Below are 26,967 nucleotides of genomic sequence, written 5' to 3' on the forward strand. Positions count from 1 at the left end.
TAAGGAAAAATGAAGAACTACGGGAGCTGTACAAACATAGTACCATTGTGGAAATGTTAAAGAAGAGAAGACTGAACTGGGCTGGTCATGTAGCAAGGATGCCGGAGAACAGACTACCCAAAATAGCATCCACTAAGAAATTAGAAGGAAAGAGAAGAAGAGGAAGACCTCGAATTAGGTGGATGGAGAATATCCGGGAAGATGCAGCTAGGATGGGCATCAACTCTGATTGGACAACAATTTCCCTGGATAGAAATAATTGGAAGAGGCTCGTAGAGCAGGTGTATGGTCGATAAGGCCTTAGCCACGTGTAAAGTAAAGTAAAGTAAAAGTAAATGGTATGAACATTAGCATCTCCAAAACGAAAGTAATGTCAGTGGGAAAAAGAGATAAATGGATTGAGTGCCAAATAGGAGGAACGAAGTTAGAACAAGTGGACGGTTTCAAGTACTTAGGATGCATATTCTCACAGGATGGCAACATCGTGAATGAACTGGAAGCGAGGTGTAGCAAAGCTAATGCAGTGAGTGCTCAGCTACGATCTACTCTCTTCTGAGAAGGAAGTCAGTACTGAGACTAAGTTATCTGTGCACCATTCAATCTTTCAACCAACTTTGTTGTATGGGAGAAAAGGTGGGTGGATTCACGTTACCTTATCGATAAGGTTGAGGTTACTGATATGAAAGTAGCTAGGATGATTGCAGGTACATCTATAGTAGATGGGAACAATGGCAGGAGGGTGTCCACAATGAGGAAATCAAAGAAAAACTGGGAATGAACTCTATAGATGTAGCAGTCAGGGCGAACAGGCTTAGATGGTGGGGTCATATTACACGCATGGGAGAAGCAAGGTTACCCAAGGGACTCATGGGTTCAGCAGTAGAGGGTAGGAGTAGTCAGGGCAGACCAAGGAGAAGGTACCTGGATCCAGTTAAGAATGATTTTGAAGTAATAGGCTTAACATCAGAAGAGGCACCAATGTTGGCACTGAATAGGGGATCATGGAGGAATTTTATAAGGGGGACTATGCTCCAGACTGAACGCTGAAAGGCATAATCAGTCTTAAATGATGATGGTGATGATTATTATTATTATTATTATTATTATTGAACTATATGAAAAAAATGTAAATTAGTTACAAACTATAGTGTGCACACACTTAATTCAACATATAAACGTCATTACAGATATTCGGATTTAGGTCATGACATGTTCGACATGCCTGCCATCACTGACGATAATGTGGTGCAGACAAATAGCGAAATTCTGCATGACCCCCTAAAGTGTCGGAACATCGATGCAGTCGATGGCCTGAATGGCTGTTTTCAGCTCAGCAATGGTTTTGGGGTCATTGCTGTACACCTTGTATTTAATACAGCCCCACAAAAAGGCTGTCTCATGTGTACCGATCTGGAGAATATGGCGGCCAATCAAGGCCCATGCCAGTGACCTCTGGGTGCCCCAGAGCCAGAATGCAGTCCGCAAAGTGCTCATCCACGGCATCAAACACTCTCCTGCTTCGATGGGGTCGAGTTCTGTCTTGCATGAACCACGTCTTGTGAAATCAGGGTCACTTTGGATAATGAGAATGAAATCATCTTACACTACCTTCACATACTGTTCAGGAGTCACCGTGCCATCATAGCATATTGGTCACCAATTATTCCGTGACTGGAAATTGCATACCACACAGTCACCCATTGAGGGTGAAGAGACTTCTCGATTGTGAAATGTGGATTCTCAGTCCCCATATGCGCCAATTTTACTTATTGAGAAACCCATCCATCCAAATAAAAGTGGAATTGATTGCTAAACCAAACCATGCACATACTTACTAATTCCCATCACACCCGGCCAACCATGCAGTTTGAACATCCTAGTATCTGAGGTTAAAGACCCAGTTATAAGGTTATGTCCTTCCTTGATCCTGAGTCTTGCTCAAAAAAATCTTAAATGCAGCTTCAATATCTATCTTTGTAGATTTGAGATTCTGTCTACTGCAACAAAAACATTACTTCCATTTTCCATTAATATATCCTTTCATTATATGCTTAGATTTACCCCAAAAATCTCACCAGTATCGATTTTGAGTTCTAGTAAGCTTTCTGTACCTTGTATAATATCTTTTTTTTAACTTCAAACTCTGGCACTTTGTTGTGAATATCTTGGCAGTTGATCACTGTCATTTTAAAGTCTCAACTATGGGAGCCATTTCTTTGGATCTGACACTAACACTTTGTGGTATCCTACAACTGTAGTTATTTGGACTGGATGGAGATTCCCTTAATCTAAAAAAATCTTGTGTGTACCCCACTCACAATCAGTCACCAGTATTGCAGACTCTGATGTGTGGTGTACACCTGACCCATTTATGGCACCCTATGATTCATCAACCCTGTGGTGTATGTTGAGATAGTCACAGCCTAGCCAGGTATTCTGATGACTGACAGACCCCTAACCTTTTGCACTTGCCTCCCCCTGGCACAGATCACAGCAGACTTTTTAACACGTAAGCCTTTGACTGAAGCCTTCCACTCAGCTCAGAACCAGATGCCACAATGATGACTATAGGTCTCCCAGCTTCATGGCTTCTCACCATCTAGGAAGTAAATATGCAGCCATGGTGTGTAAGTAACATAAACAACTACCAGGAAGCAACCTCTGCTGCACGCCAATTAATATTTTGAAGAAATTCCCCCTTTCCTGCTCTGCCTGTTTCCCTACCAATCCAAGGATGATGGTCCATTAATAGTGGTTGGAAAAATTTCATCCAGTAATCCCACTTCTCCATAAGTGTCAGAAAACTCCCTTTTTGTAAGTAAAATCGACACTGATCTTTAACAGTGTTCAGCTATATGGGAACACCAGAAGATCCTGAATATGATCTCAGCAGAGGCCTCAGTGTCAAATGTGTAAGAAGAAACTGCAGAGGAATATGACATAGTGTAATAGTCTAGAAGATTTTACATTTTATGGCAACAGCCACGAAAGGCTAAATAATAGATATCTCCTCCTATTTTCTTTTCTTTCATCTTTTGATTTAATTGAATCTCAACTCCAGTTTGCTATGCAGAAAAACTCACTTCATCTTTGAATACTTGCTACAAGCAACCTATTCTTCATGTGTGTTATATTTTTCGTCTCATTTTTCACACAGCCGCAAGTTACAAAATTAACTAATTATGCATTATGTGGAGAATTTTATTTATTTATTTATATTTCTATGGATCTGAGAGATCATGCGAGCCAAAGCTACTTGAATATGAAAAAAGTCGGTACACAATTCACACAGTCTTCTTTCTTCTTCTCCCTAGCGTTCATACCACCTCGTATGGGGTCCAGGTTTACAGGATTTAGCAAATTTTGTTTTGTTATTTAACTTTGTGGCTCAATGCCTTTCCTGATTCGTTACTCGCCAATGTAACCTAAGGTTCCGTCTTGTGTCGTCTGCCTGTGAATAGTGTGAACTTTATTCTATGTGTTATTGCATTTTAACTGTATGAATATGGACTTCTCTGAGACAGAATTTGGGGACCAGCCCAGCATTTGCCTAAACAAGTGTGGGAAAGTGGCTAAAAGCACCATCAGGCTGGCCAGTGTATCACCGCATGGTCTTTAATCTGCCACGCAGATTTGATCCAAGTCTTGTTCACCTCCATACCTTCCAAGCTAGATTGCTGTGCATTATACTATATGAGCAGGTCTCTACATAATTCACAGGATGATGTTTGGTTTAAAAATTAAAGACACTTAACTGTCTTTAAAAATTTGAAACAAAGGATTTGGGATAGTACAGTGAAACCTCTTTATAACGGTCCCCTATATAATGTTTTCTTCTATGTTACATCTGTTTTTTTCAGTCCCGGCTAAAAGCCCATATAAACAATGTTAAATTTTCCTCTTGACTGCTTTTCCTCTCTATTGCAATTTCCTCCATGTAATGCTTATATTTTTGGAACCCTGGTCAGTTATTTACCTCTTTATAACTTTTAAGTGACTGGATGTAGATGCATCGTTTTCCGTTGTGTGGATTCACAGTTTGCACCGGCTCAGAAAGCCCGCGCTCAGCGTGTTTCATATGTCAGTGGTAGAACCTGGTCATGTGATATATGACATACATTCTACTTGCGATCTTTTTAGCGCCATTTACTTTCACCCATCCACCTACCGCGCCCCATGTTTTAATTACAAAAAACTAACCATCTGATACATGATCATTTGCAATGAGTATCGTATTACAGTGTTGTGAAAATTTAAAATGTCATCTATGGCACCATTTGTCAAAGCTGATTAGTGGTTCCCGATCTTCAGTAATGCCCTATAATTATTATTTGGAAGTCTTCCTCTTTATAGTGTTTTCCTCTATACAGTGGTTGGTCGGTTGGTTTGGGGAAGGAGACCAGACAGCGTGGTCATCGGAATAGGGAAGGATGGAGAAGGAAGTTGGCCGTGCCCTTTCAGAGGAACCATCCCAGCATTTGCCTGGAGTGATTTAGGGAAATCACGGAAAACCTAAAGCAGGATGGCCGGACACAGCTCTATACAGTGTTCAGAATTTGTGGTCCCTTGAAAAATGTTATATAGAGGTTTCACTGTACACACTCTCTCATCAAAAGTTTTTGGACACTTAAAGTGGACTTTAATCAGTTGTCTTTATGACAGTTTGGACTCTGCTGGGTACACTTTCAATCAGGTGTCTGGATGTCTGAGGAGCAATGGCACCCTATTCTTCCTCAGCAGCCAAAGCCAGAGAAGGTACTGATGTAGGACATTGGGGTCTGAAGCGAAGTCAACATTCTCATTCACCCCAAAGGTGTTTCATACGATTCAGGTCGGGACCCTGGGCAGGCCAGTCCTTTTCAGGAATGTTTGCTGCCCACAAATTGTTGCCTCAAAGGATGTTGCTTTATGACAAGATGCACTGCCATGCTGATACAGTCATGGTCTCCAAACTATTCCTCTGCTGTGCACAGTACACAATGCTGTAAAATGTGTTCATATCCTTCTGCATTTAGGGTTTTTCAAGGGACATAAGGGGACCACACCATAACCAAGAAAAACACTACCATAACATAACAGCATTTCCACTGTACTGTTCTTCACTGTTGGCACTTATACGTGGTGGCAGGTAATGTTCTGCAGGCATTCACCAAACCCAAATCCTTCCACTGGATTTTCACAGGGTGTAGCATGACTCATCATTGAATCACTCATTTCCAGTCATCCACTTTCCAGTGGTGCTGTTCTTTACACCACTTCAAGCATCCCTGTGCTTTGACTACAGAAATGGGTGGCTTATAAGGAGCTGCTCAACAATTGTACCAGAGTCTTGTTCACTCTTTACTCCCTCTGCTGGACTACTGGTAGCACTTTGGAACTCGAGTGATTCCTTCTGGTGGTGATACAAGATAGTTTACATCCACCCTCCATAATGTTCCACAGTCCCTGTCTGGTAGTACATAATGTCTGCTTCGACTTAGTTTACCTGTGGTTGTTCCTTTATGTTTCCAATTCACAATCACATCACTAAAAGTTGACTTGTGCAGCTTTAGAATGGTTGAAATGTCCCTGATGGATTTGCTACTCAGGTGGCAGACAACTAATGATGAAAATGATGATTAGTGTTTTAAGACACTTAACAATGAGGTCATTAACACCCTTGCATAAAATGAAAATAAGGGTGGTGAATATACATTAAAAGTAACTATAAATTTTAATTTTAATAGCAAGCTATACCAACAAATGAAAGTTTAAAATACAACACTGACATTTTGAAATCCATAAAAGTCCTGGCAACATGCTAATAAAACACTGCAGAATAACAAGATAGGATCAAGGCTAAACAACTAGTACAGATCTAGTGAACAGGGTCCAGGTTATTGTGACATGGTGAGTACTTAGAAATAATGGGTGAACAAACCACTCTCTACACATTAAAATCTCACACCCAACAGTTTGGAAAGGAGTCCTGACGTCACATCAAACCTTAAAACACAAACCGCACTTGCTTCAGTATCAGTTAAAGGGCAGGTCCTGTGAAAGATCCACATCTACCCTCAGGTTGTCATATAAAACACACTCAATTACAATATGTCATTTTGACAGCTGTGTTTCACGTCTGACACTGGTGGCACCTCGTGACTTAAGATTATGCCATGTGTCAATGAACAATGTCCCACTCTTCTTTGACTTGTCAGGGTCGGAAGTAAGTAAGCTATGTCACACTGAAAGTTTCAATGACTGCAGCTTATTGCTCCTCATTTACAGTCCCTGAGCCTTCCAGCAACACATGGTCTTCCAAGTCACATATGTGGTAACAGATCGCAGGGGGACTGAACAGTGACCAGGTGATGGAAGGGACCAAGCATCCATGGCAGCCGCATCACTAAATTTATTGCCCCCGAATCCCCATGTGCCCTGGACCCTGGAACCCAACAGTAAATTATTTCTTTTTTCTGCTATGAAAGAGAGAGAGAGAGAGAGAGAGAGAGAGAGAGAGAGGGAGAGAGAGTCCTGGACTTCTTGTGCCACCCTAACCGCTGGGTATATCTGACCAATACCAAGATGAGCACTTTTTGTGAATCTGAGCAGGTGCCATCTCATCTGCTCTAGTACTTACAAGATAGGAAACAATTCTACATGAGTAAACTAAAAATTGATCCCAGAACCCTTTCTTAAGGACGAATTCAGGAAACAAGACAGAGAAGCTGACAAAGTCCCCCTGCTTAGACCCAGTGGTGTAAACACTAATAAAATCTTGGCGGCAATGCAAAAAGTAGTATCAAAATGTAATCTGGGGTACAATTCTTCCCGTACCCATTCAATTAAAAACATAACCTCGGCCTCTACATTAGTAGCCAGGGGGATTCCCTCTTTCAGCCCTGGCTGTGGACTTCATGCAAAAAAGCAGCATCTACCTGTAATTACTTGAGGTTCTCTCAGCTCAGTCTACTGTTACTGCTTCTCTACTGACAACACAATACTCACTCCACCACCGGTTATACTGGCGGGTCTGCGTCTCATGACATCTAGTGGTCAATTTCACATTACAAAGGGCTGTCCAGATGCTTTTTGGTCAGATACTGCATAAAAATGAATGGCACATTACACTGTACGGAACACTGATGAAAACAAAAGGACTGTGCCACATAGAAGCCTGTCAACTTAGATTTTAAAATCTGAGGTTTATCCCTCAACTTTGAGTTTTGCACACCTCTCTACTCAATCGTTAAGAAGCATTTTCAAAAATGCAAATAGTTTTTCTGTTGAGTGAATGTTTTAATTCCTTTTGAATGTGACTCTATTATTAACCAGAAATCTCACAAGACAGTATACTTAAAAGGATGGCAGAGTTAGAATACCAAGACACTCAAATAATGGTTCAAATGAAGTTTGGGAACAGACACCATAAATTTTCCTGACTACCGTTTTCTAATCTAAGTATATTTTTATGAACACAAAAAGTTACCCAAACTATAATACCATCAGAGAAAATGGAGCAGAAGTAAGCAAAGTAAATAAGCTTTCGTGTTTCGTTCTCAGTGACAGTGGAGGCTATTCTTACAGTGAAAGATTGCAGTACTGAGTTTCTGCACAAGTTCCTGAATGCATTACATACAAGAAAGGCTTTTAACCTGTCTTCAATCCTACAATTTTTAATGTTTGACTTTACTGATTATTTGATCACCCTGTGGTAACATTTCATTTTTACAAGAATTCTGCATCAGAAACTGCAAAAGCAGTGTTTTGTTGCTTTTAAGTAACAATCTCTTCTCTGTAAGTGATGAGGTGAACTTAACAATGAATCTGTCTGCTGAATTAGTAATGTCACATTCTACATATTTTACGAAGAAAATTTTTGTAATACTCCATTATGTTTAGCGGTAGATCACTGATATATATTACGAAAAGCAGTGGACCCCGCCCCTTCACTTTTTCTTTTTACAGCTTGCCAGTCAGATTCAAATCTGATCCCTGTTTGATGACATTGAAAGAAATATTCTTCCTCCTTATTTGCTGGATATGCAATGAACCATTGTGGAGGTGTTTCCCCAATTCTTGAATGATCCATATAATGCAAATTTACAGCATAGGCTACATAATCAAATTATGTTGCAAAATCAAGAAATATACCTTCTATCCTTGAATAATCTTTTACAACTGCAAGCGCAAAACACACAAAACAATAAATTGCATAGTCTGTTTCTGCTCCCTTCCTGAATACATCTTACAGTCTGACAACAAATTATGCATTCAGTACCAATTAAATTCAAAGAAAGCTATAACACTGGTTTCATTCAATATTCTGTCAGTTTTTATATTTACTTTCATCAAAGACAAGGGTGACAAACTGCTAACAAAAGCAAGGCAACCCCCAAGCCAGAACACTACTGGGGTTTCAGTGTACTCTTACTCAGGGACATTTTGCTGCTACGCCTTACATGCGACTCTCCAGTTTATGTCTGAATGTCAGTTGACTGGCTGCATAAACAATTATTATCCGAGTCATTTCCGTTAGATACCTACAGTCCATACAGTAAAACAAGTGGCCCAACAGATAAAGTGGCCCCTGTGTGGCTGCTTCGTGCATTTACCTTGACTGATCACGTAACGTGATTTTGGAATCAACTAAAAATACTATGGTGGTGCTGGCTATCGTTTTTTGTCACATGGCTTCAGTACTGCCAGCAGCTATTTCTACATCACAGTTGAAAGCTGGCAACATCAGTACTGCCAGTAGCCTGGTCTCTTCTTTCACGGTACAAAGTATAGTCCAGTCCAGCCTGTGAGTGTCTCTACACAAACCTAACACCAACAGCCTGCACATGTCACTTTCTCCCATGTGTAGCACAAATCCCATGCCTAATCAAACATGGCTGATACAGCAATTACCACCTGCTACTGATACACATAAGACAATCACAATGCACCAAAGCAAACTAGTAAAAGTTCACAAGTGCTAATGTACTGTTTGTCTCAAAGTCATTAATAGCTACAGTTTGTCTGAAAGTCATTAATAACTCCTCACTAGAAAAATCACCCTGACACAATGATTAACAGAATCGGTATTTTTAGTTTGTGGTAGAGAGATGTTGGTTGTTTTTGTTTAAACTCTTCACAGAAATTTTGTAAATAGAAGCTCTCAGCAATTTAGCTAGGGTTTGAGACAGATAATTTGTATTGTGAATTAAGCCATTTAATTTTAATTGCAAATGCCCCCACACTCGCATTACTTTAATTATTCTCTCCAACTGTGATTTGCTACAACTAAGTGAACCATACCATACTTAGAATCTATGGACCCTAGCTTGAATTTGTGATGCGGACCTTAGCAGGGGAAATTTTAAGTCAATTAACACATAAAATCATCATTTTAAAGACTTTTTAAATAAAAGGTTTATTGTTCAACTATCTAATATTGACTATATATTGAATTTAATTGTTGAAAGGAGAAAATATAAAAATGCAGTAAATGAAGCAGGCAAAAAGGAATACAAACGTCTCAAAAATGAGATCGACAGCAAGTGCAAAATGGCTAAGCAGGGATGGCTAGAGGACAAATGTAAGGATGTAGAGGCTTATCTCACTAGGGGTAAGATAGATACTGCCTACAGGAAAATTAAAGAGACCTTTGGAGATAAGAGAACGACTTGTATGAATATCAAGAGCTCAGATGGAAACCCAGTTCTAAGCAAAGAAGGGAAAGCAGAAAGGTGGAAGGAGTATATAGAGGGTCTATACAAGGGCGATGTGCTTGAGGACAATATTATGGAAATGGAAGAGGGTGTAGATGAAGATGAAATGGGAGATACGATACTGCGTGAAGAGTTTGACACAGCACTGAAAGACCTGAGTCGAAACCAGGCCCCCGGAGTAGACAACATTCCAAAGAAAGCAGGTGTTGACAGATGTGAAAATTACTGAACTACCAGTTTAATAAGTCACAGCTGCAAAATACTAACACGAATTCTTTACAGACGAATGGAAAAACTAGTAGAAGCCAACCTCGGGGAAGATCAGTTTGGATTCTGTAGAAACACTGGAACACGTGAGGCAATACTGACCTTACGACTTATCTTAGAAGAAAGATTAAGGAAAGGCAAACCTACGTTTCTAGCATTTGTAGACTTACAGAAAGCTTTTGACAATGTTCACTGGAATACTCTCTTTCAAATTCTAAAGGTGGCAGGGGTAAAATACAGGGAGCGAAAGGCTATTTACAATTTGTACAGAAACCAGATGGCAGTTATAAGAGTCGAGGGGCATGAAAGGGAAGCAGTGGTTGGAAAAGGAGTGAGACAGGGTTGTAGCCTCTCCCCGATGTTATTCAATCTGTATATTGAGCAAGTAGTAAAGGAAACAAAAGAAAAATTCGGAGTAGGTATTAAAATCCATGGAGAAGAAATAAAAACTTTGAGGTTCGCCAATGACATTGTAATTCTGTCAGAGACAGCAAAGGACTTGGAAGAGCAGTTGAATGGAATGGACAGTGTCTTGAAGGGAGGATATAAGATGAACATCAACAAAAGCAAAACGAGGATAATGGAATGTAGTCGAATTAAGTTGGGTGATGCTGAAGGAATTAGATTAGGAAATGAGACACTTAAAGTAGTAAAGGAGTTTTGCTATTTGGGGAGCGAAATAACTGATGATGGTCGAAGTAGAGAGGATATAAAATGTAGACTGGCAATGGCAAGGAAAGCTTTTCTGAAGAAGAGAAGTTTGTTAACATCGAGTATAGATTTAAGTGTCAGGAAGTCATTTCTGAAAGTATTTGTATGGAGTGTAGCCATGTATGGAAGTGAAACATGGACGATAAATAGTTTGGACAAGAAGAGAATAGAAGCATTCGAAATGTGGTGCTACAGAAGAATGCTGAAGATTAGATGGGTAGATCACATAACTAATGAGGAAGTATTGAACAGGATTGGGGAGAAGAGAAGTTTGTGGCACAACTTGACCATAAGATGGGATCGGTTGGTAGGACATGTTCTGAGGCATCAAGGGATCACCAATTTAGTATTGGAGGGCAGCGTGGGGGATAAAAATCGTAGAGGGAGACCATGAGATGAATACACTAAGCAGATTCAGAAGGATGTAGATTGCAGTAGGTACTGGGAGATGAAGAAGCTTGCACAGGATAGAGTAGCATGGAGAGCTGCATCAAACCAGTCTCAGGATTGAAGACCACAACAACAACAACATCTAATATTTTAATATACAGTAATTTAATAAATTAACAACATTTAAAAATTTACAGAATGAAATCATCATGGTGTTCACCACGCTATTTAACATAGCTGTGAACAAATATATTGGTATCAGTATAATTATTACCACAAAATATATTTTTGTAAAATACATTCATATTTTTTTATACACATCCCTTTATGTGACTTTCGACTTTACCACAAGTTTCCAGAATGAGATTTTCACTCTGCAGCAGAGTGTGCGCTGATATGAAACTTCCTGGCAGATTAAAACTGTGTGCCCGACCGAGACTCGAACTCGGGACCTTTGCCTTTCGCGGGCAAGTGCTCTACCATCTGAGCTACCGAAGCACGAATCACGCCCGGTACTCACAGCTTTACTTCTGCCAGTACCTCGTCTCCTACATTCCAAACTTTACAGAAGCTCTCCTGCGAACCTTGCAGAACTAGCACTCCTGAAAGAAAGGATATTGCGGAGACATGGCTTAGCCACAGCCTGGGGGATGTTTCCAGATGTTCTGGAAAGTTTGAAATGTAGGAGACGAGGTACTGGCAGAAGTAAAGCTGTGAGTACCGGGCGTGAGTCGTGCTTCGGTAGCTCAGATGGTAGAGCACTTGCCCGCGAAAGGCAAAGGTCCCGAGTTCGAGTCTCGGTCGGGCACACAGTTTTAATCTGCCAGGAAGTTTCTTTACCACAAGTGTTCATGGAGGTCGCATGACTTCACTATGACATCACAAGTAACTATCTCTCACACAATGTATATATTAATGCATCTGTTATGTTTCCCACAATATCTCATTAACAAATAAAGTTATCTAAAAATGGTTTTACCAGCCTCAAGAACTGAAGAATCCACATCTGGTAACAGAAAGTAAAATAATAGTAGTAATAATAGTAAAAATTAGTAATAATAATAATAATAATAATAATAATAATCAGAAAATCTAATTTGTGAAACACAGACAGTATCTAAAGTTAAATTTATGGGACAAATATCTCAGCCCTTCAAAATAAACAGTGGTACATAACAAGGTGATAGCCTATCTTCAATTCTTTTTAATTGAGTTCTAGAAAGAACTGCAAGAATTATGAATGAAAAATTGAATGAATATAAGATTTGACCGATAAGGCTGGGAAGAGGAGTAAATTGTCTTGCATTTGCACATGACTGCTACACTATCTGAAAATGTGACTTCTGTTGCAACACAAATTAATCTTTTACAAGAAATAGCCAGTAGGTACTGTAAAAATTTCTGCAGAAAAAAACAGATTTTTTACAAACATTAAAAATGTACCGAACTTTCTGAAAACAGATATTGGACAAATCGAAAGGGTTAAAAAATTTGGATATTTTGGAGACATAGTCCAAAAAGATGGTTTGGAAAACGCTGGTATTGAGGAAATGATACATAAAATGGGACGGGCATATGGTACAGCTGAAGACCTTTACAACAAAAATGCCTATCTAAAGATAAAAAATAAGGCATCACAATACAATAACGAAGCCAGTCTGTCTATATGCAAGTGACCGTAAAGCATTAAACTATAATTTCAATAACATAGAAATATTAGAAAGGTGAATCATTCAAAAAACATTAGGCTCACAAAAAACTATGGACAGATGGAAATCATGTAGTATTAATGAAACTGATCGAAACTGAGAAAACATATACGAAGTAATAAGAAAAAGATGACTGGTATTTTCTGGACATTAATATTAAATGCAGGAGTGTGGATAACCTAAAAGATCTACAAATATTTGTGGGACAAGAAGTCAACAACACGATATCTCCACAAAATAAAAAAGGGTTTTGAAGAAAAAAAAAAAGCTAATATAAAAGCTGAAGAAACTACTGAAGAAGTGTTTAGGGAAAAAGTATTGAATGTGAAAGGATTCAAAGGTAGGAGAGTGAAGAAACTGGTCTGAAGTGGTCAGAAGAAACCAAGAGAAAACACAGTTAACATGTGAAAGAATACTGGAAGAAAAGAAGAGAACAATGAATTAAAATTGGCATGTGATCCATTGTTGGCTTATCCAAGAATAATAATAATAATAATAATAATAATAACAATAATAATAATAATTATTCCATGCTAAGTGGTTTTGATGTTCCCGCACATCTGTCACAGATTTTGATGAAATTGTGTATGAACATTTGCACATGTACCCAATTAACACCGGCAAATTTTCACTATCACTAATTCAATACTTCTGGATATATAGTCATTTGTTTGACCCCATCATAGGGATGGCATTTACTACTGAAACACCTGGTTTTTGGTTCCACCAGTTCTTTTCTTCTCCAGTTTCACCTGGCTATTAAAATGACAGATATTGAGAAGTACGCAATCTTTTATGGAGGCTGTGAGACAGGGCACAAACTGGGTATGGCATTTTCTGTGAGTAAGGCTCTGGCTGCTAATGTATCTAGGTTTGAGGCTGTGAGCCACAGAATAGCAGTTTTAATAAAAAAAACAGAGAGAGATGTAAAATATCATTTGTGAATTGCCATGCACCTACAAAAGAAAGTACATCCCACATTAAGGATGAATTCTATGCGGAACTGGGGGTAGTCATAGATGCCATCCTCCAAAATAATTGTTAAGTCCTATTAGGAGACATGAATGCTACAGTTGGGAGAGAGAATGCATTCCAGTCAACAACTGGAAGACACAGTCTTCATGAACTCAGCAATGACAATGACATCATATTCATAACCTTTGCAACATCCAAAGGTATATTCATAAGCAGCACAAATTTCCAACGGAAGGATATACATAAAGGAACTTGGGTACCGCCAGATGGTGAAACAGTTAATCAGATAGACCACATTGCAACAGATATCAAAGCAAAGAACTGGATGAGGGACGTGAAGACAGCAAAGGGTGCAGAGTGTGGGAGTAATCATTTCCTTGTAAACAGCTGGCTAAAAATACAAACCAGACCTAAAGTTAGAAGCAACCTTACACAAGTTGTCCACTATCCTATCGATGCGCTGAAAGACAACACAAAGAAAGAAGAATTTCAGTTCCAGCTCAGCAACTGCTTTCAAAATCTGCAGGAAGAGGTATCACAAGAGAACCAGATGAAATGTGGAAAGAAGTTAAGGATGCCATAAATGAGGTAGCGAATGTAGTCATCAAGAAGCGGATCAGAGGCAAAAAGATTTGGTTTGGGGATGAATGTATTAAGGCATTAGATAAGAGAAGAAAAGCCACGGAGAGCTGGTAACAAGGGGCTGATTTTGCACAAGGCAAAGCACAGCTCGGAGAACTACTCAAGCAACCCTGAGAAGAGCAAAGAGAATGTACATTAAAGGACTGATAGATGAGGCTCAATAAGATTTCTTGGGGAAATAAGTGCAAAAGATGTACCAGAAAGTAAAATTCTTCAAGAAGGGATATCAAAACCGCCAAAAATTCATCAAAGACAATAATGGGAGCATACTCACTAGTGAGCTTGACATTGCTAAAAGGTGACAATAATACTTCAGGGAACTCCTCAACTGTGAGGAACCTAAAGACCTGTATGAACTTCAGTGTCCTGACATTGCAGATTTAGACTATCCTCCACCCACACTGAAGGAAATAAAGAATCAGATAATGATGCTAAAGAAGAACAAAAGCCCAGGAGAAGATGGAATCCAGGCAGAAATCATTCAAGCTGGAGGGGAGGGACTCCACAAAAAAATTCACCAATTAATCAAGGGGATCCGGATTCTGGAGGATATTCCTGATGATTGGAAGACAGCTGTCATATGCCCTATACACAATAAAGGTGCCAAAATGAATGGCACTACCTACAGAGGAATTGCCCTACTGAATGTCTGCTACAAGATCTTGTCCAACTGTATACTGGATAGAATACAGCCATTTGCAGAAGAAGTGATTGGTGAATATCATGTCGACAACATCTTTGTGCTGCGACAACTCACCGAAGAGTTGTGAGAGTATGGCGAAGAACTTCACCTGTTCTTCATAGATTTTAAGAAAGCATATGACTGCATCCACAGTGAGAGCCTGAGGACCTGCCTAATGGAGTTTGGAATGCCTAAGAAAGTCATCAGCCTAGTTGGAATTTGTCTCACTGATTCAAAAAATGAAGTGAAGCTCGGGAACCAACTCGCAGAGAGCTAAAGACAGGGCTGAGACAAGGAGATGGTGTGTCATCGGTATTGTTCAACTTGACACTTGAAAAGATAATGAGAGAAGTCTCTCGTAAAAGCTTTGAGGGTATACCGGTAGGGGGTGAGAAAATCACACATCTCATGTTTCCTGATGATGTGGCCCTGTTGTCCAGATCTAATGAGGAACTAATGAGGATGAGTGAAAACATGGAGGCGGAAGCAAGCAAAATTGTACTCCTTGTGAATAAATCAAAGATGGAATATCTGGTGATGAGCAGGACCCATGCTTATTCAGGAGACCCACTCCAGCCTTTGATAGTTGGAAACCGATCATACAAAAGGGTTTGTGAATTTAAATGTCTGGGGGTAATCTTTACAGAAGACGCAGCATGCGAAGCAGAAATCAAAGAGAGGATCCAAGCCGCCAGCCAATCATACTTTGGTCTCAGTCAGTTTGTTGCATTGCGTGGTCTCTCGAGGCATTTCAAACTCCAGCTGTATAAAACAATGACTCAACCCGTAGTACTGTATGGTTGTGAAAGTTGGAGTGTCCGGAAAAAAGACTAGAATAATCTTCTTGTTTTCAATCGGAAAGTCTTAAGGAAAATCTTTGGTCTGGTACAAGATGAGATCACCGGAGAATGGAGGATCAGACATAATTGTGAACCAGACAAAATGTACAATAGACCAAACATTGTAGGACTGATGAGAACCAAGTGCCCTGTATAGGCATTACATGTCAGTCAGATGGATAAATGCTGATGGCCTTTGAAAGCTATGGATTATACTCCCTATGGAAGACATCCACTAGGAAGACCAAAGAAGAGATGGAGAGATGGAATCCCTGAGCACTTGCTGCAGATTGGAATAGAGAATGATTGGCGCCAGGAGTCACAAAACAGAAGAAGGAGGAGGAACCTTGCAGCAGCGTGCGGTGCTCTGGGCCTACTCATGTAAAGTAAAGTAAAAGTAATTAAAAATGACTCAAAAATGCCAGTTTCTCATATAATCGATTTTCCATTTTTCATTACTGCTATTTCCAGTAATAAATGAAGACTTCAAAGAAATACTGAAAAATTCTAATGAAGGTGAATAAGTAGGAGAGGACGATCAGAATGGGGTTGAGGCTGTGGCAGAAATCGGTCTCACTGTCTCCAGCAAAGATGGCAAATGTGGAGGAGAGGGGTGAAGTGACAGCGAGAGCAAAGAGTCACAAGTTGATAAGTTCCCTGCATAGTCGCTTTTCGATGGCATCAATTTTTCATCCACAAAACTAAGGATTCAGCTATTATCCCAAGTTTATAGCACAACAATAAAATTAAAGGTATATGTTTCAAATTTACCATCTCTTCCAAAGAACTCTGTGGATGTTTCCTCCTTATATGACGTAAGTGCTTCCACCCACTTTTAATCTTTTAATGCAAATAGAGCATTCGTAAAATATTTCCAAACTAGGGATGATGCCATTTTGCAAATCAATCTATGTCCGAGGACGACAGCGAGAATTTGCCGTATAAACCAGGTGGGGGAAAATCTTTCACACTGCACTTTCACACATGCCATCAAACAGGCTACACCAGAGATGGCATTACTGTCTCTACATCGCTGTACCGATACTTATGTCGTGCATTTGTTGCTAGTTTCTAACTATAGGTGTAGATATTAAAATAATGCTGATCGATTTTCCCAATTTTTATAATAATCCAATACTTGAGAGCAACGAGAATTTTATGGATAAAGACCACTCACTTTTTAAAAAAGTTTTATTTAAAAACCGAAAATTTTAGTACAGCTGCTGTGGCAAATTGATATGCCGGTTCTTTTACTCTGTTATTAGTAAAAATGAAAAACCTGTTAAACAACTGAAGCATAACAAACACTGAAAAATACCACTTATTCAGAACTAAAGTTTTGGTATCAGTTTTAACTGGTCTGTTTTTGCATCCCTACCCCATAGTGCAGCTACCAACAGTGCAACAATGAGTTTTCGGAAACTTTGAGACATTATATGCTCTGGCAATATTTTCTTGAAAGAAATAAAACTAAGCAATCTTGTACAACTTTTTGCACTTCCTTAAGTGAAATAACAAAAAATAAGAGATTTCCTGAACAATTTTCATATGGATAATTAAAAAAACAAAAAACACACAGACGCTTGATAAAATGTAAATTTTACCTTTTTATATTTCTGGAAGTAATTGTGGGATAAACCTGAAACACACAGTGAGGTCATCAGTCCCATCAGACTATGGAAGGATGGGGAAGGAAGTCGGCCATTCCCTTTCAAAGAAACCATCCCAACATTTGCCTGAAGCGATTTAGGGAAATCACGAAAACCTAAATCAGGGTGACCGGACGCGGGTTTGAACTGTCGTCCTAACCACTGTGTCACCTTGCTCGGTAAAGTCAGATAAGGTCTCTTTTATGGCCTAGGCTTATGTTTACTTCAAGATACTTTAATTTTTTTACAGGTTTCATTAATTTGACGTAGAAAGTCACGTGAAAAACTACAATGGCTGTCAGATGATGTCACTGATGGGATTGATTGGGATGAAATTTTGATAAGGCAGAAACCAAAAACTTACACTTTTCAAATGTGATCACCTCAAACTATTAGAGCTATGAAAAAGAGAAAACTATATGTTTTATAGAATTCCTTATTCCATTTCATTTTTTATAAAAGAATTTTGTAGAGTTGAAAGCTGTAGAGGTGTTTAAAAAACAAAAACAAAAAATTATTCATTTCAAGTTTTTCTGACTCAAGCTCATTTCTTGGTCATCAAAACTTTTGATATTACCTTCCACAAAGAGTATTACTCAATTTTAGAACATAATAAAAGACATCAGATTTAAGTACCAAAAGAATATGGGCCCCATTTTCAATGCACCTCCACCTTTTTGTTTTTAGGCTCTTATATGCTCACTTTGCAAACCCAAATCCAGTTTTTAAGTGGTTTACAAATATAGTCTTTCTAATGAAAAATGCTTTAAAAAGAGTTTGTAAAAGACTTTTTTGTAAAAGTGGTTAAAAAATAGCTGTTCTTAGAAAAATCATCAACTTTGTCCTCACCTTGTAAACTATTGGAAGGCACGTGAAGATGAAATTTTATATTGTAAGATCTTGTATTGCTAAGTTATAACTTGCATGGTTTCAGGTTTATAATAATAATAATAATAATAATAATGTAATGCATCGTGATTTGAATGAAATGAGGTACAGAAAAGTCAGCTTTCTGCAAAATTGAGCTCGCATCAAATCGTAAAAATTCTGTCAAGTCTCGTGTGATTTTTCCAACTGTAATATCACGATCCTGACCAGTCATAATTAGAATTTGATGTGAGCCTGCACGTGGTTTGAAAGGCGATATGAATTATCAGCTGTCCACTGAAAACATTGCAGCCAAATAACCCTATATAAAGCAATCACGTCTGTATCTTACAATTAAAAGTGGCCTTGCTTCATAGTATTAAAGCTAAGATTTTTTTTATTTTAATTTTTGTGTGGGCCCCTAGATTGCAACCTATATAGCCTGCACATGAGTGTGGCCCTTTTATGAATAATGAATAACCAATATAATTAACATAGATTAGACCCTTGACCTAGTAACATAACAAATCTGATCACACTAATCCTTTGTCAATAGCTACACAGGGTTAGTCTTAGCTCCTCCCGAACAGGCCATGAAGGCCCAATGGTACCGACAGGCCACCGTGTCATCCTCAGCCCATAGGCGTCGCTGGATGCAGATATGGAGGGGCATGTGGTCAGTACACCGCTGTCCTGGCCGAATGTCAGTTTCCGAGACCGAAGCCACTACTTCTCAATCAAGTAGCTCCTCGGTTTACCTCACAAGGGCTGAGTGCACCCCACTTACCAACAGGACTCGGCAGACCGGATGGTCACCCATCCAAGTGCTAGCCCAGCCCAACAGCGCTTAACTTTGGTGATCTGACGGGAATCGGTGTTACCACTGCGGCAAGGCCGTTGGCTACACAGGGTTATTCTATCATTCAAATTTTCAAAATAAATTGCACTTACCTGCAACTCAGAAGCATCTGGATGCTGATGTTTAGATTTGATATTTATATCAGAATATTTAAATTCCAATGGTTTGGTTATGTTGAATATGGACTCATAATTTTTGTGAACATCTTTAGCTGGATACTTAGCACTGGAAAGGACCTGACAAAAAAAATAGGCAACTGCATTAAAATACGTACACGCAATACTAAGATGCATCAGGTAATAGATTATTGATACTCTCTGAAATTCTGAAGATAGATGAGAAAATACACACACACACACACACACACACACACACACACACACACACAGAGAGAGAGAGAGAGAGAGAGAGAGAGAGAGAGAGAGAGAGAGAGAGAGAGAGAGAGAAGGGGGGAGGGGGGAATAATAACCACTGCAAATCAGCAGACATTACATGAAAAGTGTGGAAGTGGTGTAATGATGCAACAAATAGGTGAGGTGTCACAATCTTCCACTGTTTCACTGAACATTACAAACACTGATGATAGAGTAAGGTTTCCCATTGTATTTTGCCGTAACAACAGCTCGTTTGCCGTAACAACAGCTCGATCTGCTGCTGTTGTACCTAATATATTCAAGTCCCAGTATAAAAGCACAGGTTTTCAACTAAGGGAGAAAAGCACATCTAGTAATAAGTATCCCTGTGAAAAGCACTGTATATGGCACACTGATGAAAAAGAGCAGTATGAAACTGAGAACAGTACTTCAGTTAAGAAGACATCACACTTATGTTGTGTGCACCACCTTTAGTGTTGATAATAGCCTCCATTCACCAAGGAATACTCTCCACAAGTTTCTTCAAGCATGCCATATCTATCTGGAGCTGCTCACTGATGATTAGATTCCACAGAGCCACCAAATTGTGGGGATGTCTAATATTATGTTTCACCACCTGTTCAAAATAGTCTCAGATATTTTCTGTGGTACTGAGATCAGTTGAGTTAGCAGGTCAGTTGAGATGCAACAGGGTGCCCAAGTGTTCACCAAGTCGGTGAAGTATGTATGCAGCCCTGTGAGAACAGGGCTGTTATCTTGGAAGACATGGGTGTCCACACCATACTCATCACGGAGATGTAGAAAACCAAGCAAAGTTTTGTCACGGAGAACGTTGAAACTAATATCTTGGTTCTTGTTCATGGTCACTGAATGTCGGTTGGTTGGTTTAAAAGAGTGGGAAAGGGACCAAACTACGAGGTCATCGGTCCCTTGTTCCTAATAAAACAATGCCACAAGTGTGAGAATAAAACAGACAAGACATATAACAAAAAACTGAAAGAAAAGAAAGACCACAAGAACGAAGGAAAGGCAATGAAATACTAAATGGAACAAAAAGAGGACAAGAAAACAACAGAGAGATGGAGGAAACAGTTAGAACAGAGTAAAACAAGGAAGCAGATTACAGTGGCTGGCCAACCACAAAAATAAAAAGCAAAAAACTTCCATCCTAAAAGCACTAGGTTGGAGGACACAGAGGGACAAAGGACATGCGCTAAAACTCAGATCGAATGATAAAACCCACACTCATGAATGAAACATAAAACCAATTTAGCCGATGAGGCGTTGTCTGCTAAAATCAGTGATACTGAGTCCGGCAACCGCAAATGAAGTCGCAGGGCAGCCAAAGAAGGACATAGCAAAAGAATATGGGCCACTGTCAACCGGGCGCCGACCGACACTGAGGTGGGTCTTCACGGCGCAGGAAGAAACCATGGGATGGCCAATACGGAGCCAGCAGAGAACCACGGAGTCCCTTCAAGATGCCCTCATCGAGGACTTCCACACATTCGTGATCCCCTTAATGGCTCGCAGTTTGTTGTGCACACTGAGATTTTGCCATTCCGTCTCCCAAGGCTGAAAAACCTTGTGGCGTGATAATGAACGCAAGTCAGTTGCAAGGATGCCCATCTCCAGAAGTGGTTTCCATGTAACCTGTTTGGCCAGCCTGTCAGCAAGTTCATTTCCTGGGATTCCGATGTGACCAGGGGTCCATATGAACACCACTGAACGACTGGACCGTTCCAGGGCATAGATGGACTTCTGGATGGACGCTACCAAAGGATGGTGAGGGTAGCGCTGGTCAATAGTTTTCAGGCTGCTCAAGGAGTCAGTATATAAAAGTAAAGACACCCCGGGGCATGAACGGAAATACTGAAGTGCATGAGAAATGGCCACCAGCTCTGCAGTGAATACACTGCAGCCATCGGGTAAGAAATGCTGTTCAATATGGCCCCCATGAACTTAGGCAAAGCCAACACGACCATCACCCATCGAGCCGTTGGTGTAAATGACTTTAGAGCCGCGGAACACATCAAGAATCGAGAGGAAGTGACAGCGGAGAGCCTCAGGGTGCAGGGTTAATGGAGCCCTTCGGGCCACACGAAAGGTCCAGACGAAGCTGCGGCCGAGGTGTACACCATGGAGGTGTACATGAACGGACCGCGAGTAGAAGTGGTAAAGGGTAGGACTCAAGTCCAGAGAGAAGGGACTGCATGCGAACCGCAATTGTTAGCCCCAACCTAGGTCACCAATGTGGGAGATAGACTGCTGCGGGCAGGAAAAGGAGATGGTAGTTAGGATGCTCAGGAGAACTACAAATGTGTGCTGCGTAACTGGCGAGTAGTAATGCATGTCTGATCTGCAATGGAGGGACCCCAGCCTCCACCAGTATGCTGGTCACCGGACTTGTGCTAAAAGCTCCTGTCGCTAGTCGAACCCACAGTGGTGCACAGGGTCGAGAAAATGCAACGCTGAGGGTGCTGCCGAACCATAAACCACACTCCCATAGTCCATTCGGGATTGGACAAGGCCTCTGTAGAGCGATCTGCACCCCAATTGGTGTTGCTCAGGCAATGGAGGGCATTGAGGTGTTACCAGCACTTCTTCCTAAGCTGACGAAGATGAAGAAGCCAAGTCAATTGAGCGTTGAAAACCATTCCTAAGAATCGGTATGTCTCCACTACAGTGAGTGGATCGTCATGAAGGTAAAGTTCTGGGTCCGGATGAATGGTACGACGCCGACAGAAGTGCATGACACACGACTTTGCAGCTGAAAACTGGAAGCCGTGGGCTAGAGCACATGACTGTGCCTTGTGGATGGCTCCCTATAGGCGACGCTCAGCAACACCAGTACTGGAGCAGCAGTATGAAATGTAGAAGTCATCTGCATACAGAGGTGAGACGGAGGGCCCGACAGCTGCTTCTAGACCATTAATGGCCACTAAAAATAGACAGACACTCAATACAGAGCCCTGCGGGACTCCATTCTCCTGGATATGGATGGAACTATAGGAGGCACCAACTTGGACATGGAAAGTATGAAGCGACAGGAAGGTTTGGATAAAAATCGGGAGCGGGCCCCAGAGACCTCACTCATACAATGTGGCAAGGATATGATGTCACCAGGTAGTGTTGTATGCTTTACGTAAGTCAAAAAAGATGGCAAGCAGTGTTGCCACCTGGAAAAGGCTGTTCGGATGGCAGAATCAATGAACACAAGATTATCAGTGGTAGAGCGACCCTGGCGGAAGCCACCCTGACAAAGGGGCCAGTAGGCCACGTGACTCCAGGACCCAACCTAACCATCGACATTCCACATATTCCAGCAGCTTACAAATAATGTTGGTGAGGCTGATGGGCCAATAGCTATCCACATCAAGCGGGTTTTTACTGGGTTTGGGCACTGGAATGATGGTGTTCTCCCACCATTGCAGTGGAAAGACGCCACCGCACCAGATCCAGTTGAAGATGATGAGAGATGTTCAATAGCTATGACAGTAGAAAATTCTTGTTTTTGAGTCCAGAAAGCTCTATGCAACAGAAAGTGCAGATCATTTTGCCATTTTCATTGCGAAATTGCCAGCTTATTCATGTCTGGGGTAATAATAGAGGGCTGTTTGCCTGGGTTGTCTGTTAGCGTAGGGAAAGGTGTTTGCTACTGCATGGGAGGTAGACCATCAGCAAAGCAATTTTAAGAAATTCTTGCGCCCCCAATTCGTTTTATTGCTACCTTTATTCTGTACCGGCAACCTGTGGATGTCAATGTGAAGATCTTGTAGGATTTCATACTTGTTACTGCCTACTTTTTCCGCTTCTGTCAACAATTGAATTGAGTTACGTGTGGCACTGAATGATTTTTAACTGAATTTTGTTATGAATCTTCACGCATTACTAAATTTGCACACTCTCATGGTAGGTCAGCAACGATATTCCAGTATGACTGGTCTCAACATTGACACAGATCGTTTCGCGGCCGAATGCGCATAATTATTTTGCTAATTCATAATGATCTTGGGTACTTTGTCTTAATAAAACAGTTATCTTATCTTGAAAAGCTGAAATTCCTTTTTATTAGTACAGTTCATACCAATTACAGTTTCTTCTTTCATTTACTTTTTATATTTACGTGTTGTGTTTAACACAATAATCAGCATTAATATGGTCTTACATGTGACGAATACAGTCTGACAAAGTTCGGGTAGTTTGTCAATTTCACACCTATGCATAGTATGTTGGTAGCACTTCGTTGCCTTGCCTGTTATGCTGTGTAGCAGACTTTAAAGCTGTGCGGATCAGCACAAGGAAAAGGCGAGGGGTCTCGCTCGTTTTGTGCACGACTGTGTACCTCGCCACTCTAAATTGGCGCGCAGCTCATCGTCAGACTGCAAAAGAAGGTCCCTGTGAAATATGATACCCTGGACCATATTTAAGCTCTTACGGGGCGTGATGGTTACAGAAGCATCCCCCAGCTTGTCACAAGTGAGTAACGCCCATGACTCAGCAGAGGATGCTGTTTTGATCAAGACCGACCCTGACCGCATTTTGGATAAGCCCTCCACCTCCCAGAACCTGTCCTCTAAATTCTCAACAAGAAACTGAGGCTTCATCATCATGAAAGATTCCCCAGGTACTGGGGCAAATAAGATCCGCTGCCATACTTAGCCTGACATCCCTCCCTTTGTGTGGCCAGGGAGGGGAACGATTTGGGGTCATAATTCTGTGCGTTGACTTGAGCTCGTGAATGCTTAGGAACTGCTGGTGTTTCACCACCAATAAGAGATGACGGACTATGCTTAACTGCGTGTCATCCACCCTGATGCCACCCGCTCCGACCAGGGGACCTCCCCACGGGCGCCACCCAGCTGCAGCAAAGGCCACCTGGCAGGATGCCTTTGCTAGGAGTCCCGATGCCCCAGGGGGATGGGCATACATGGGTAGTTAACGGCGCAGGCATCAGCAGAGTGATCCCTGTGTGGTCAGGGGCAGCCCCACCACAACGGATTGGCTACTGTGCTGGATATCAGGTGCAAAGAAGTCCATGGTTATCGTCGATGCAGAAAGCGACACTGCATAGTGCATGGTGGAAAACGCACCCAGGAAGGTGTCCTCACCCAAGAGATAGAGAATGGGTGGGACTGCAATGCGATGATGAGAAAGTGGGCTCAAGTTCTCAATGCACGATCGGCACAATGCACCACGTAAGGTGCTCTTCCCCAGTTGGCTCGCACTTCAGGAAAATTTTGAAGAATGGAGGTCAAACCCTACAGGGAACCATCACATAAAGGCCGAAACGTGTGAAACTCCTTTTAGTCACCTCGTACGACAGGCAGAAATACCTCAGACCTATTCTTACCCCAGGACCCGCAGGGGGATAACTGAATATGTGGCCCCAAGTCACAGAATGAAAAACACCTCCAAAACATCACAGACTTTCCTCTGGCCTGAACTAAATCCTCCACAACACCATGTATGTCTGCCAACAGTGCACTCTGTGCCTTGCATCATTTGGAAAAAAACAGAAGGGACAAAATCATAACTCTGGATTACACCATTTCCTCTAGTCAGTTACTGCCGAGTTTCTGTGTTGTTTGCCCCAATGAAGATGTGCTGCTTTTATGGTGCTGTGAGCAATGGTCTTCTGCAGGGTATCTAACTTCAAATGTCCACAACATGCAGTTCCTTTCTCAATGTTCGTTCTGAAACTAGTTGGGACAGACCTACATTCACTGATGGCAGCAATTCCTGTTGGGTTCGAAACCTATTGTAATTGACAAGGCATGACACACGTATCCAGTCCCTGTAGATCAGGATCTTTTAATGCCTACTGCCCTTATGCCTTGTTATGTGGCTGGGAGTGGTACAGTTTTCCTTGTACGTACATTGGACAGTTTGCATTGATACACAAACAAATCTAGCAACTTCATTCACAGTGTACCCAGGTGCACGTCTAAACACTAGATCATTTCCACCATTCTGTCACATCTCCATGTTGACCAATCTCACTGCACTGATTCCACAAGACTAACTAGCACATACACACACCACTTCACTGATTATGATTTATGTCAATAATTAAGTGTTACATGACTATATGGCAGCAGTTTTACAAAATCTACAGTGCTAATCCAATTCCATCATGGTGGATAGCATCATCTGTCTTAAAGAATTTTGCTTTCCTGATCAGTAAACTGCACCACTTCAGTTAAAACTAAACTGAATAATTTGTAATTGTGAATACTAGTTAACACCAGTGCTGTAGACTGTTTCTGTCACTGCTTTCTCAATCATCACATACACTCCCAACTTCACTGGGCAGTATCCACGAAGCAAGGAAGTGGACTCACATTAAAAGATGACCCTGACATTAGGCAAAATTTTTGTCACTTACTCTGAAGGCACAAGGATCCTATGGTTATAACTTACTCAACCTCGAGTGCTACACAATATTACATGATTCACAATCACTTATGTGGTGAATCAATTGGGTAATTCCAGTAATGGTCTGTCTGACAATATCATCATGGGTAGTACGAAGTGCAAGACAATCTTATATGAGGCAGTGAAAAACAATATAACATGTGATAAGGGGTTGTTGTCTAGTGGCTGGTTTCTTCAAACTCCCCAGTCCAGCGCTATTCCATGCTCAAGTTGTCTAAGTTTCTCTCTCTCTCTCTCTCTCTCTCTCTCTCTCTCTCTAAGAAAAGAAGCAAGTACTACTTTTAAATGTGGGCACATAAATCCACACTGCAATGTAAACTTTGCTTTCTTCACATCATTTGCCTATTTAGAAAAATTGAATTGTGATTTGTTCTTCCAGATAAGCGACAATTTTGCAGTGGAGAGAAGAGTGGTAAAATAAATTTCATATATCTTTGTAGGTCTGCTATTCCCATGCTACGGTCATCTTCACTGATTTTCTATGGCTTTGACTGATTTCATTTATTCTTTGGTTCTTTTCATTACCTGCACCTCCTTTGATAAGAGTAGCTATGATGAAAGGGTACAATAGGACACTCAATTTCCTGGAAAGATCTATGGTATAAACCTTATGGGCAGAAAACTTATATCAGTTATTTGATTTTGACAACTAGATGTGACACCAGGTGCACAAAAATGTATTCACTTAAAGGTCGCATGAAAGAACATGTCTTCTCACATACTTCAGCTACCATCATTTCAAATAATTAAAACCTGCATGTCTGACTGTAGTATCTATTTTGTGTGCATCTGGACTGCATCTCCCTCAAGTTACTTTCCCCTTTCATATCAAAAAAATGTGACCAAACCCTTGACATTGATCCTCTTCAG

At 40.8% G+C, this 26,967-nt stretch overlaps 1 protein-coding gene and 1 pseudogene across 2 annotated transcripts in view; both read right to left on the reverse strand.

The window, feature by feature from the left end:
* LOC126470618 (WASH complex subunit 1-like) overlaps positions 1–26,967 on the reverse strand; it is an 89,179-nt gene that overhangs the window by 56,710 nt on the left and 5,502 nt on the right. For both annotated transcript variants that reach the window (XM_050098575.1, XM_050098576.1), the window contains exon 3: positions 19,378–19,521. In XM_050098575.1, the coding sequence (XP_049954532.1) occupies positions 19,378–19,521 (144 nt within the window). The remainder of the gene's footprint in view (positions 1–19,377; positions 19,522–26,967) is intronic.
* On the reverse strand, positions 19,211–19,328 carry LOC126471723 (5S ribosomal RNA; annotated as a pseudogene).

The sequence above is a fragment of the Schistocerca serialis genome, chromosome 3 (assembly GCF_023864345.2).
Source record: "Schistocerca serialis cubense isolate TAMUIC-IGC-003099 chromosome 3, iqSchSeri2.2, whole genome shotgun sequence".
NCBI lineage: Eukaryota > Metazoa > Arthropoda > Insecta > Orthoptera > Acrididae > Schistocerca > Schistocerca serialis.